The sequence below is a fragment of the Drosophila elegans genome, unplaced genomic scaffold, assembly GCF_018152505.1.
Source record: "Drosophila elegans isolate 14027-0461.03 unplaced genomic scaffold, ASM1815250v1 contig_814, whole genome shotgun sequence".
NCBI classification, from domain to species: Eukaryota; Metazoa; Arthropoda; class Insecta; order Diptera; family Drosophilidae; genus Drosophila; species Drosophila elegans.
The window spans coordinates 7249515-7264301 of record NW_024546167.1 but is presented as its reverse complement, the minus strand read 5'-3'; the positions used below and the strand labels follow the sequence as shown (position 1 = coordinate 7264301).

The following is a 14787-nucleotide window of genomic DNA, read 5'->3' as shown; positions in this document are numbered from 1 at the left end:
TTACATTTTTCATTTCCTTCTTTTACATTAATTCGACCCTTTTATTCTTTGATATTATTTTAATATTAACTTAATATATAATCGTGTACATACTTTTTTCCTATTCATTTTTGAAGGGTTTCTCAACAAGGCCGTTTTTTGGCTACCAATCTTGTCCTCTTAATCCTGCAGTTGCTCTTCTGTCTTGATTTTTACCGCTTTTATTTACTCACAACATTGAATCTTGAGAACTATGATATAGAAAATTTCTCTCCACCGAATAAGAGAGAATAAAATAAATCTTCGTATTTTCCTATTATCATTTTGATTCCAGTTTCAAACTGTAACGCTTTTGGTGTTGCCACACGAAGCTGGCCCGCTAGATGGCGCTTCCAAGCAAATTCAAAACTATAGTGAAGTGCTTCACAAACTGTATATCTCCTTTCACTCGACTTTAGCTGTGTTTTGTTTGTTTGTTTTATTTCTTGGCGCTGGGATTGCATAAAATTTGATTTGCCCGATGCGGAAAACAGCTTTTCACGGAATTTCCCTCAAGTTTTATGATAATTAGTAGCGAAACACTTTAAAAGCGGATTGGATTACCGTCGTTTTTCCTGCAGCTACCTTAATACCAATCAGTCCGTGCCACTTTAATTGAGCCGTTGCCGTTGTCCACTTGGTACAACAAAAAAAAAGGAGAATAAAGGTAAAGGTAAATCCGGACCAACCCGGCCCATTCCCATGCACACGGGCTTTTAAATACGAACACACACTCAACAGCTCCTTCACGAGCCTGCCAAATGTAAGCGAACTTAAAAACACATCGTTTGCATTTGGCTCTCCACCCTCTCCCCTTTCCCCTCTCCGCCCCTTTCACAGAGCCCTCGAACATCCCCAACCCATATTCCCCCCCCCATCAACAGCAACTCCAAGCGGCACTTAAGTGACGCTCCAGCAGCTCAACTATCACCGTGTCGTGTGTGTGCTTTCTTATTCCTTTTATTCCAGGTACTCACGCAGAAAAAAGGTATATTGTATTTGTGCCTTTGGATCACAGAGACCATCAAAGCTAAAGTTATCAATTTAAATAAGGAGACTTCTGCAATGACGCTGCAAAATTAATTTCCATTTTAATTTTAGTAATGTTTATCTGCTGCCAATATATAAATTACTTAAAAATAAATGTTACATTTTACATGATTTCCAAATATCATAGAAATTAAATCAAACACTACGGTCTGACTTCAGCACAATAAATATTAATCCAGGTTAAGATAATTTTAGATGAAGGTGCCTTTTTTGTTCATTATTGAGTGTTTAAATGTTAAACAAACAAAACAAAGTGACACATAAAAATATTTATAATTTTCTTTGTTTTAAAATACAAATTTTTAATTACATTGTTAAATGTCGACTTCATGCTAGTATGATTTATTTATGTATATATTTGAAATCACCAAGCTATCTACAATTTATTGTAATGACGAGGTATTATTCTGTTTTTGATGTTCGGACGCCAGTGAACATAAACATCATTCTACAATATAAACATCATTTGCGTTGTTCCTTTTGTTTTAGCCTCGCTGATTTTGTTTACCTGAGCCTCAAAGCTCTCGTTTGCCAAACGGAAGAGATTTTCCGGAAGAGAGTGAAAGAGTGAAATTTCCGTCAAATTTCCATTGGTCGAGTGCTCTTTTTTTCTGGTACGCCTGCGCCAAAGAGAGGAGGAAAACTCTAGGGAAATTCAAGCCCAAACCGAAGCCGAAAACCGAAAACTGAAACCCGACTTCAGTTGCCATTGTAATGCCAACGCAGCCGGCACGCGTTTGGCTTTCTCGCCTCGCGGGTTTTTTATTTATTATTCGCTGAAGTGACAAGCTCTTAGAAACAACAAAAATCGCAGTGAATCGGGGAAAAGTCGGGGAAAATCCCAGTGTGTTGGATAAAGTATAAATCATGTGCGAGGAAATCAAGGCAATTCGGAAAGTCGAAGGAGTTGAGCCAAAGATGAAATCAACAGCAAGAAATTGCCAGTCATAAAAAAAGGGTTTGTGTTTGTTCCTGTTTCGTGTGTGTGTGTGTGTTGTCGTGTGTTTGCGTGAGTTTTTGTGTGTGTTGTGCCAAAAGGGAAATCCCTTAACCCCCCACAGAACCCTTAACCCCTGACTTCAGCTAGACTCCCCTATTGTGCGTTGTGTACAATTAGAAGGCATTGCCAATCGATTTGTGTGAAAAGCCAAAGCCAAAGCTAAAACTCAAAAGGTGGACGACGGCAATCCTCAATAAAAAGCGAACCCAGGATGGCAAAAAACTGAAGGAAATACCTATATAAAAAAATGGAAAAGCGACCAAGAAGTTCCCTTTTAGTTGGCAGGTGCGCGTAGTCTGAAAAATGAAGTTGAACCGACCCGAAGTTGTTGCCTGTCATTCAAAGGGAATGGCAATATAGAAGAGGCCAACATGGAATGGGCAGCGACACGGGGATGGGTATGGCGATGGTGAAATAGGACTGGCAAACCGGGGGACAATATTAATGAAAGACGTTGCAAAAATGTCACGTTTTCCCAGTCAAATTGAAATAATAATGAAGGCATTGAAGAAATGTCACGGCCCGCGACTGACAAGTAAAATGAAAAAGTCCAACGGAATTTACATGAACATCTCGAGAATAAAGTTGGGCATAACAAGTAAAGTTGATAATTTCAGTGATATAAAACATAACAAGCTTGATAAGAGACAAGTCCCATAGGCATGACACTCCGGAGGGGAAATCACATCTAACATTTTCTAAATAAAGTTTGAGTGACACGACTAAGAAAAAACCCATCCCCCAAAGAACACTTTGAAGATATTAAATAAATTCCTTGGAGAAAAGAAATAATGCATAATTTACATTTACAATGACTAGTGCAATTATTATTAGGTCTTATGTTGTAGCACTTGGAAAAATAAACAAATAAACATTTAAACAAACAAATCCCAAAAAAAATATGTTCTGAAAATAAAACATTTTTAATAAAAAGCTATAAAGCTTAGCAAGAAAATGGTCATCATAATTATTGTTCACCTGAGATTTCCATAAATAAATTTATTTAATAGATAAAACAATACAAAAGCTCTAAGCTGCAATTTCCTTTTTTATAACCCCAAAAAGAACGTAAAATGGTTCAAAGTTGTAGCTTAAAACTTTTAATACCCTGAAGGAACTTAAAACGGTGTACATAAACTTTTCGAATAGAACTAAACTGTTGTGAAATACGACTGTCCCAAAAGAATACTTGAAAGACAGTGAAGCGCATAATTTCCCACCATAAAATCCTAGGCAAGTTTTACATAAATTTGATTTTATGCACAAGATGCTACAAGTGAATAAAACACGAGCTTAGTGACAGTGCGACAGTGCGAGCGTGATAGTGATGATAGTACAGTGAAGCATATGCCCAATAAACAGATGGCCCATAACCATAAAGCGAAAGTGTTATGGCCATTACCGAAGGACCCTTCTCGGCGGCAGCACCAAATAACTTATGCCCATCGGCCCGAACCGAAATCGCAATTTATGACAGGCCCGGCAACTATTTAAAGAACCATAAAACCCCCCAAAACAAACAACAAACTTTATGGGGAGTGACGATTGCATTTTAAGATCCCTGACATAAAACAAAAGCCAGGATTTGGGCCCCCTCTCTTATTAACTCCCAATTTTATTCGTTTCCCCAAAAAGGAAACGCAAGTGCTTCCAGCAATAAACTTCCATCAACTCTGTGTGGCAACCAATACGAAAGGAACCATGGCCACCAGCACGTCGAATATATCCCGGAACGGTGGCTTCTGTGGTGCACTGCAGCGGGCACCGCCGCCCATGCCGCCGACCCTCATCCGCCGATTGAGCAGCCGGGAATGCTACGGCGTGGGCAAGGTGAAGGTCATGCTGCGGGTGGCGGAGCGGGACAGGAACGCCGACGGAACGGGAACAGCCGAGCCGGACTTTATGGCCCTGGACAAGAAGAAGCGACAGGTCACGCTCACCGATCCGAGAAATGTGTGTCCGCCACCGCAGGCTGCCCAGGAACGAGCGCCCATGGTGGCCGCACCCAAAATGTTTGCATTCGATAACCTCTTCACCGCCGAGGATAAACAGGTGAGTTCCGGAAAATTAAATTCTATTTTCAACACCTTTGATTTGTATATGCCCTTATAAACCAGAACTTTAGGAGTATTGCGAGAACCTTACGAGTATATTTTACTAAAGATGTATAAAGATGTATAAAGATGTTTGGTAAATAGTAAACTCCAAGGCAAATCAAACATACCCTCAGGTTATTCTGATTTGTTTCACCTTTTAACATTATAATGATGTTTGGATATAAATAGTAAAGAACTTGTTGATTTAATTATATTTTAATCATTATCCTAGCGCTGCAAGCTTATATTTGTAGCGCTATTCATGTATATATTTAAAATCACTCACAATGAGTGTCTATAAGATTCTGACTTAAGAAGTAGTTGAGAATTATGCCAATCATCACTGAAATCATTATTTTAGAGTGTGTAACTTTTTACCAAGTATAACAAATGTTTGACTGGTTTCTATTAACATAAAGAATCATATTACTACACTAGACTTATATTACAGTGATAAATAAACAACTTGAATGACTGTTCTTAATTCCTAATTAACGAACTACACTCTCAGCAGGAACTTAAGTCAGTGTAGTATTCTGCCCAGATTTATATTTTCAGGGAATTACAAAACTTCAAGCAAACAGAAAGTTACAACTTTTCAAGTTTACTTTCCACTTAAAATCAGCGAAAGTACCCAGACATCTCTCGGTACTATTTACCCTAGCAATCGGATAATTTCCCCAAACGCAAATATTGAGTTGCAATTTTAAAAGTTTAATTGAACGTGAGAATCTTGTGGTGAAGAAGAAAATAACAATGGCAAACTCATTTGTGTTCTATGGATTACTTTCGGACGACGACAAATGTCGCACTTTTGTCCCAAAGTTATGCTATTTAACTTGTTGTAGGATAACAAAAGAGGTGTTAGTAATTCGAGAGAATAACAAGTCACCACAAAATACCACAATCAATCTTCATAATTCATAGCAAGCAAAGTTCTTTTCCAAGATTTATGACCCTTGAAGTGCAATCACTCATAAGGCAATCCCTCAGACCGAGGAAAAGAAATACCCCCAATAGAATTAACACATACGCGTATTGTCCTCCCCCATCGGATCTAATCAGCAATCGAATTAACCCCGCAATCGAACCCAATTCCAGCCATTAAAGGGAGCCCATTAGTATGCCTTGTTAGCCACCACCCACTGACCTCGACTCCACACCTTCTCCTCCCCTTTATCACTGAGAAATATACATTGGTAAAAGAAGTCGAACAACATATATATCTGTACATTATGTTGTTGCAATAAATAACTAGCTCAGTGGTTACATTAAATATTAATCGAGAGTATTCGTTTAAGTTTCCTTAAGACGTTACAAGGCATTTTTGATTGTACAACTTATGCAATAATTATTTTAATATTTAATTCTGTGATTTTATTTAGCTTGAAACTATTTTTATTTAAAATCTATAAGCTTAAGGGTCTCTTGAACCAAAATTTGATAGAGATTTATAAAATGTAAAGGCTATGACAAATTTTAATAATTTGCACAATATAAAACCCTTAAAAAATATACAAGCACTTATCTGAGATAAAAGAGTTTCTTATACGTAATGTTCTATTTTAATAAGCAAATTTCTCTTTGTGTATCGTATATTTCAGTCGGATGTGTGTGCATCGGCGCTGAGCGAAGTGATACCCGCCGTGCTCGAAGGCTCCGATGGCTGCCTGCTGGCCATGGGATATCCCGCCACCGGACAGCCCCAAACGGTGTTGGGCGATGTAGGCGGAGGTGGGAACGGGAACGGGAGTGGCACTGGCAACGGGGGGGCGTGTTCCCTGGGAGCGGCCCCCTGCGCTATCTCCTGGCTGTACAAGGGCATCCAGGAGCGGCGGCAGAAGAGCGGCGCCCGATTCTCGGTTCGGGTCAGTGCCGTGGGCGTCAGTGCCACCAAGCCGGATGCTCTCTCGCAGGATTTGCTCATCTCACATGCAGCCGGTAAGCATTTGGCAGACGGAAGGGCTTTCAGCCAGGATAACGGGGCCATAACCATAGTTTTTCCAGGTCAACTATTTAATTTGCAACTATTTATTATAAGCTGGAAACAATTTTCATTTTGCCAGTTAAAACTTTTAGCATTTCCTAACTTTTTAAGCTTTTTAATTCTATATAAACTAGTGTTTTCACCGGAATCTGCTAAATTAAATGCTATCTTGGCTCCGCCAAGTGCTTTCAGATTTGTAGCTATATGCTGAGATTACATATTGAGAGTAGATATTTAATCCTTTGAAATACTTATTAATTTAAGCGATACTAACGCTTTTACTTCACCTTGTTTAAACAAAAATTTATTTATCAAATTGAAATAGAATAAAAAATTGATAAAAAATACTAAATCTTCTGTAGACTGTTGGAACTAAAATTATTAAATCGTTTTTTTAAGCACGTTCTTGATACACGAGATTCAGTATGATTCAGTCTGATTCAGTCAGAAATTTCAATGCTCCACCAGGGAAGAGATGCCTTAATTTTATTAAACGAAGAGAATCTGTAAGCAAACAAACAAAAATTATCTAATCATCTTAAAAACTAAGAAGAATTCGAGTTGCCCGAGAATAAGAGAAAACCTAATTCTTTTTAGGTGGGCTTTTCTGTTTTTGGTTCAATTTAGCTTTTTATCTTTAATATTGGGTAGTTAACGCTGGTCCACCTGTTAGCTGCCAGCGGCTAGAATCGCCGGCAGGATAAATGGCTCCGTTGTGGGCGGGTGCTGGGGGCGTGGCATAATGTTGCCCCTGGGCCAAACAATGATGATGATGACTGGGGCGGGTCGGGGTCGTATAACTGGCCCAATTTGAATAAACTTAACCTGGGCAAGCTGGCAAGTTCCGACACCCCATCCTCTTATCATCAACAACCCCACACTTCCCTCCACCATAGAATACGGCGTTTATTCCCACATAAAACCTAATGCCCTTTTCATTCACTCCCCGCTTCTTTTTTCGGTCTTAACACTGGAACTCCGAACTCCGACTACTCCCATTTCGACTACACGGCTACACAGAATCTGACGACTCCCCGGGGATTTATTTGCGTGACGACTTCCTTGGCGGTCCAACGGAACTACGTGCACCCACCGCCGAGCGTGCGGCCCTGTTTCTCGACTCTGCGCTCGCCGGACGCTTAAAAAGTTCCGGTTCCACGGGATCTGGCAGTTCTGCTGGGAGTTCTGGATGTGCCGCCGCCCCCTTGGAGTCCGCCCTCATCTTTACGCTGCACGTCTACCAGTACAGCCTGTCCCGCAAGGGCGGTGGTAAGTGTCCGACACATTGTTGTTTTCATGCCCTGCCAAGCGGGTGTTGTGATGAGCAGAGAATTAAATTCCGAATCAGTTAATACGTGCAAGGATATGGGCGGAAAAACTCTCAGACTGTTCGGTAGTATTTCATAACTCAAATCGTCATCTGCCAAAATGAATATCATTTTATAGCATTATTTATAATAACACATGCTTTTTTTGGTTTATAAGTTAACCAAAGTTAAGTTAATAAAAAATACTTTAAAAGCTATACAAGATCTGTGTTACTTGTACTTTACTGTGTACTTTTAATTTATTACTTAAGTGCATATTTTTATAAAACCATAAAAGAATATAATTTTGTATAGAGGGGTTTCTGAATAAGACATTAAAAATATTTAAAACATGTCTCCAAATCGTTTGTCAAGCTGCAAGTGCAAAATGATATTTGTTTTGTTCAACGAGTGTATTTCAATATTCGGTTTTCAAAACGTATCCTGTTTTCTTGTTATTGCTATTGTTGCTGCCACTTTTGTTGCTGCTGCCACTCAAGTGGCCCGCTAAATGCTTCACTACCACTAGACGGCAGCGCCATTAAAGTGTCGCATTTCCTCCACTCCAACACCCATCGCCACCCACCAACAGGCGGCCACTCACCCCCATTTGAACCCACTCCCACCCACTTTCCTTTTATTCAAACACAGAAGAAAATAGAACAAAATATAAATTTGTTTTTTCTTGTACCCTTTTTTAAGAAACAAACTAGAGCTTTACATAAAAGTTTTGAAAAAAAAAAGTTGAATTCAATATTTTAAGAATTCAAATTTAAAAATAAATTCTCTTAATGTTTAAACAAATCAGTGTATATATAGATTCACAAATGTAATTTTGATGTCATTCCTTACGATATTACAAATATTTTTTCTCTCTGCAGTTGCTGGCGGTCGGAGCCGTTTACATATCATCGACCTGGGCGGATGTGCGAATCGCAGCGGGGGACTGCCGCTGTCGGGGATCGGGAACATACTGCTGGCGATACTCTCGGGCCAAAGGCATCCCCCACACAAGGACCACCCGCTGACCCCGCTGCTCAAGGACTGTTTGGCCCCCATCACCTGCCATGTGGCCATCGTGGCTCATGTGCGGCCGGAGCAGAGCTACCAGGATGCCCTCTCCACCATTCAAATTGCATCCCGGATTCATCGCCTGCGTCGCAGGAAACATCGGGTACCCATGCCACTGGCGGTGGGCCTGGCCCAGGGACTCGGCGGCAATGGCTCCTCAGCGGGATCGGGGGCGGATCCGTCGAGTTCGGAAATCTCCGCCGACACAGTCATCTATATGGGACCCAACGACGATGCCACGGATGGGGAACATCCGCCCGTATATCTGCCATCGCTGAGTGCGGGGGATAATCGCGGGGTGATGAGTAAAGCCCTCAAGGGGAGTGGGCTGGAGAAGCCCCCCTCGAAGTCCGCCTGCAACAGTCCCATGATGATGAAGAAGGCCATAGCAGCGGAAAAAGGTGAGTTGGAGATGTGAATTTCGGATTTGTAGACTAAACAAGTCACTCCTTAAATTTTTGGGAACCTTTTTTAAAATGTTACTATTAAGGGTTTCACAAGTTGTTGTTGTTTAAAATAACTTGTTAGATATCGGTTTTAAAATATTAAGCAACGAGCCTTTAAACTACTCAAACTGATAAACAAATAGTTTTAAACTGGAACTGTAGTCATTACAATAATTAAATGATACAATTTAATTGATTTTGCGGCTATTATAAATGTCTTGTTATGTCGTTTTTTAAAGTATAACATAATATTAATAATTAAAAATTGTTTTTTTTAATGAACTTAAAGCCAAAAAACAACCGGTAAGCAACACGGGTAGTCTGAAGCGACAGGCAGGAGCGGGAGCTTGCTCCTCGCCACTCGTTCCGCATGAACAACCGCCGCTGCAGGCCATGGGATCGCCAATTCCGATACCCCGGCACATGGTGTCCAAGGGTTCGATGGTTCCCTCACCCAAGGGATCGCCGATGCGAAGGGCTCACCCGGGAGCAGCGCTCGAACAATTGGAGGCGGGAATGAGAAAAATAACCGAGGAACAGTGGATCGATGGACCTCGGGTTTCCAGGGCCAAGGTGGCAGAAGCTCGTCATCTAATGAGGGAGGTCAATCATGTCAAACAGTGCGAAACGTGGGTGGATGGTCCGAAATCGCAGTCGTGTCGATCCCTGACAGCCGGAAATCTTCCAGCCGCCGGCGGAAGTCAGACGCAGGGTTACGGATTCATGGATGCCCACAAAAAGACCATGATTCGGCAGTGGGTGGAGAATCAGACAACGCAAGTCTTCCAAAGTACAGTCTCCGCCAACAATTCGCCCACTGCCTTGCATTGGAAACTCTCGCAGTTGAAGCAGAAATCCCTGGACTTGCCAGACAGACCGGCATTCAATACGGAACCCTCTTTGGATCTCAATCAGCCAGGCTTCGAGAGTTTACCACTCTTGGATCCTGCTCCTCCAGATGGCGATGAAGACGAGGATAGTGGCCCCTCGGAGGTTCCACCCGCTCTTCCATTACTAGATGATCCACTGGGCTCCAGGGATATATCGCAGGACAACCTGCACAGGATGCTGTCGAGACATGTGTCCAGGGAACAACTTTACGAGGCCGAACTGGTGGCCAGTAGAGCCTCATCTTCGCACCATCCATCGCAGCGGAGTATTGACTGTGGACTGCAGGTCACGGAGGAGGAGATTGCCAGGACCATGGCCAGGGATCGGGACCACGATGCACATCCTCTGTCAGCTCTGAGTCATTGCGACAACGTATCCTTTGTGTCCAGCTTCAACATGGCCTGTGAATCATTCAGCGAGTGCGGCGAAAGAGCAAGGTGAATTGAACCTATTATTTAATTAATAAGTATTAAATTAATACCACGAAAGTATCACAATAAAACTTATTCGGTTTAAAAATAGAGCCTTAGACTACAGTATTAGACATTTTGGTTTGGAAATTAAACTAAAAGGTATATGTGATATATTTTTTATTATTTTAAGACACAGTTATTAAAACTAAACTTTCAGTTTTTTAGTTTAGTAGTTTAACCACATTTATTTTATTAAATTTTGTAGAATAGTGGTATTTTTTTAATATGGTAAACCATTACTGCATGTATTTCGAAACTAAGTTTTAATGAAGTTTTAGAAGACCTTTAGAAAAAAACATTTAAAATTAAGAGAACTATTTTAGGGGAAAGACAAATTTAAGACAAAGCTTAGTTCATTTTTAAAATCACATATTAAGCATGGTAAAATCTAAATAAATAGTACACAATAGTATTCTGCCTATTTTAATTTAGCTTATATGGTGTTATACCTAAGAGCTTACATTATGCAGATTATATTTCATATCTAATCCTCTCTCTTCCTTTTTTTTTTTAATTTATTGTTTAATAGACACCAATTTGATCAGCTGGCTCGCCTGCATGAGATTTTCACCTCCCAACTGGCGATGGCCGAAGTCACGCCCGCCGCCGCCCTTTTCCGAACGGATATTGGAAGCGTTTTTAGTGAGCCCGTCTATCACTTTAATGTGGGCCAGAGCAGCGTTTGCAGTGAACCAGCCTACAGATTGACACCCAGTCCGCCAAAGCAACCGTCTCACAGTCCGAGTCAGGGATCACTGCCCAGTTTGAATGGCATAATGCAGATAGCTGGAATGGACGACTATGCTCTACTTCGCCAGCCAGACGGAGCATCCGATCCGAATCTTCAAAAGGGTGAGAAACGCTTTACGCCCCAGCACGATGATATCTGCGAATTGGACGAGAAAGCTATGGCGGCGGCGGTGGGCAAGCGAAATTCTCTGGAGGATGCACAGCACAAGCTGAACGAGATCACGAACATACTGCCGCTGGCTGCCCAATCGCGACTTCCACTGCTGCCCCTGAACACCAGTTCCGAGGCCTATGACAGTGGTCACGATTCCAACTCCACACCCAGGACCTCCAAGCATTCGGGCATATCGCGGAGGGCGGAGAGTGGCTATCACAGTGTGGCCACAGTTCGCGATTCCGACGAGAGTAGCTTCGCATCCGGCATGTCCAAGGGTCAGCGGCATCGCATCACCGTTTCGGGATCGGGAGCCGTCACCACCTCGGCGGGCATTGGTAACTACCAGAGGCAGTGCCACAAAAAACGACACCGACAGGATCAGGCTGGAAACAACAACAACAAGGGCCTCTGCAACTGGCTGCTGACTCCCTTTTCCTGCACTTATCCAGAGACTGAGGGTGAGATCAGCGATTTTTAAAACAGCCAAACAACAAGACAACCGCATCCAAGTCCACCAACACCCACCAAAAACGCAGAGCTAGTCCAGCATTCAAAATGGCCAAAACAAAAAAAAAAAAAAGAAACAAGCTAACGTAAAATAAAAAAGGAAAAAATATCATACAGTTTTAGAAAAACACGACTAGGATGAGGTAGGAGGATAGATGATCTTTGATAGCGACTGATTAAATTTTACTAGGCGACGTCTGCCACAACAACAAAAAACCAAACATTAAAAACACAAACCAATGAAAGAAAACCCAAGCAGAGGAAAAGAAATTATGCAATTTTAAAGTAATATAATAATTAACGCAATTACCTAAAGAACTCATTATAAAATCAGTGGGTTTTGCAGGTTCAAGACAGTTTGAAATTCTTATAAATAAATTTAAAAATAAAAACACATATCTTTGGGCCCATCTTTATACGGTATTGCCTAAAAAAATTCGACTGCCCCACATCAACGCAGTTTCTGAGCTAAATCAATACCATATCTTTTAAAAATCAAAAAATATTCAAATTTATTATTTAGATTTTATAATGTCAAGAATTTCCACTGTCTTACACTTACTTGACCCACTGTATACGCTATAAATCAATCAATTCAATCACTCACTCGAATCACTCACTCACTATATACACGCATAAGTTCAAACGGGGCTTTAAATATCTTAAGTTGCCAGCTAGAATAATGAAGGATAATCGGGACTGTCATTTAAAATGAAGAATAATTACGAGAACAACATACACAAAATTCTTGTAAAACATATGAAGGTCCCGACAATCCCTATTGTATCTATAAATATTGAACATAAATATATTATTAACATAATCAGGCTACAATCACTATGACTTTACAATGCAGAGATACATCTATATACATACACTATATATACACGCAAACATATATATATATACACACTCAATATACATATATCATATAGCTATTTATTGTTTAGTTTGGGTTATCTGTTCGGGCAGTCGATTTAAGATCAAGTATGCTAAATGTTGAATGTTTGCTTATTCAAACGATTTATTGCCAATTATAAGTTACCAAGTGTTTAAATTAATTGTTAGTTAGCTAAAGTTATACATCTACTACTAATCATGGACAAGAGCGACAAGAACCACTGACTATAAAGCGAAACGGTTTTTGCACAGTAGACAAATGTTAAACATACAATTTTGTTGCCATTTTTGCCTAAATAAACTATGTTACAAAACGAAAAACGAACAAAATGAAATGAAACCAAACGGAAGCATAAGAAAATTCAACAAAAAATAAATAAATTATATATTTATCAGAGATACATATACTATAAGGAAAGCGAATCGATGGATGATTTTAAGGAAAACCTAATGCATATTCTATATATATATATATAAATAACATAATAAATATATTATACAACATTTAATGAATGCAAGCAAAATGAAAGACGCCCGGAGGTATGCAACAATTTGTGTGTCGTCCGAGGATAGCTAAAATTTTGTGCCGCTTTTGTTCGTTTCGATTCGATCATCAAACTATAATTACAAATATCGACATTCCTTCATTGCCTTTTTAGTCAGCGTCATCAGCATATAAACAAATCGAAATGTCTAAGCCATACACAACACACTAATTATATTGTATTATCCATACATATTTCGTACAATTATTATTCCACTTATCAAGCGTAGTTAATCACCCACAAAACCCGCTCTCGTATGCTTTAAATTTTAAACATAATCACAAAAAAACCCAAAAAACCCCTCAAACCCCATACACAAATCTTCTTTCAACCCAAATTGCAATGTGCAACGTGCAAATTCCAACCTACGTACATATACGATACATTCAAACATACATCTATGATGGAGTCGTCGACTTCGGCGCTGAATACAGACTAATTATTTTTTATAATATAAACAAATTGACAGCTGGTTTTATTGCTAACTGGGTGGGACATGCGAACGCGCAAGGAGGGATGCTCTGTGGAGCATGCTATATGGTCTGTACTATTTCGGGCTTGTGACTGGAACGTTATTTGCCTCAGTTGTTGGGCAAATAAAGTTGACGTTTTATAGATAGAGACATGTGCGATACACCCATCTGATGTGTGTCGTAGATCTAAACGTGGCACCCCCCGTTTTTGGCCCGAAAAACAGATGATGGAAACGTGCGGAGCGGTGAATTGTCGAACAATAAAACACGAAAAGGAGAACAGGACATTGCAGAAGTGAAGTTTGTATACCCTGCTTAAAGGGCGAAAGGTTGAATAAGCGAAACATTCTGTGGGGTAAGTATGTGGAAAAGTCAAGAAAATGTGTTTGCACTCTCCTCAATAAATACTAGAATCTTTTGTAGTCGATTGAAGTACCCTTGGCAGGGATAAATACAAATAAATTTAACTAAAGAGGTCTAGAATTTCCTCCCCTCGATTGCATAGGAAGAAATTTTAAAAGCAATTTTTTTTTTAAATATCTACTCTAAAGTCAAAATAACAAAGAACAAAAATAATATCCTTTTGTATTGTATCTAGTTACTGTTAGTATTAAATTATTAAAAAGCTACTCTATTTTTGTATTTTTAATTATTTTTGTATTTAGGTAACCATTTAAAATTAATAAATTAAATACTTGAAGGATAAATAAGAAATATAAATGGATTTAAAAGGAAAAAGGTTTTATAGGTTTAAATCTTTTAGGTATTTGCTTAAACCTTTGTTACGTTAAAAGTTAAAAAGTGTTACAATCATTGTTTATTACTTCCGATTACATACAAAATTCTTTGGTCGAATAGAATGTGATCTTTTAAATTTATGCTTCAAAACTTTCAAAGTACCTTCATCTTTTAGGGTACAACAATAAAATGTGTTGGCACCTTCTGGCAAATGCCGCGCGTTCTACAATGCGAAAAACTCGTATAAGTAAAGTTCGGCCCCCTCCCCCCATTTACATCCTTCACTTTTCCCATCAACCCCGCCCACCGTTGAATTTTCCCCGGCCAAGAAGCCGGCAGCGATTTTTCTTGTTTGCTGCCTGCGACTTCGTCTTTTGT

At 39.9% G+C, this 14787-nt stretch overlaps 1 protein-coding gene across 1 annotated transcript; it reads left to right on the top strand.

Annotated features, from left to right (window-relative positions):
- The first annotated feature begins 1787 nt into the window (after positions 1-1787).
- Positions 1788-13654, top strand: LOC108138293 (kinesin-like protein CG14535). The gene is made up of 7 exons (XM_017260449.2): positions 1788-2026; positions 3704-4120; positions 5769-6105; positions 7172-7420; positions 8340-8930; positions 9265-10303; positions 10869-13654. Exons 2-7 carry the CDS (start codon positions 3770-3772, stop codon positions 11722-11724), a joined length of 3423 nt encoding a protein of 1140 aa, XP_017115938.1. The 5' UTR covers positions 1788-2026; positions 3704-3769; the 3' UTR covers positions 11725-13654.
- Positions 13655-14787: the final 1133 nt, after the last annotated feature.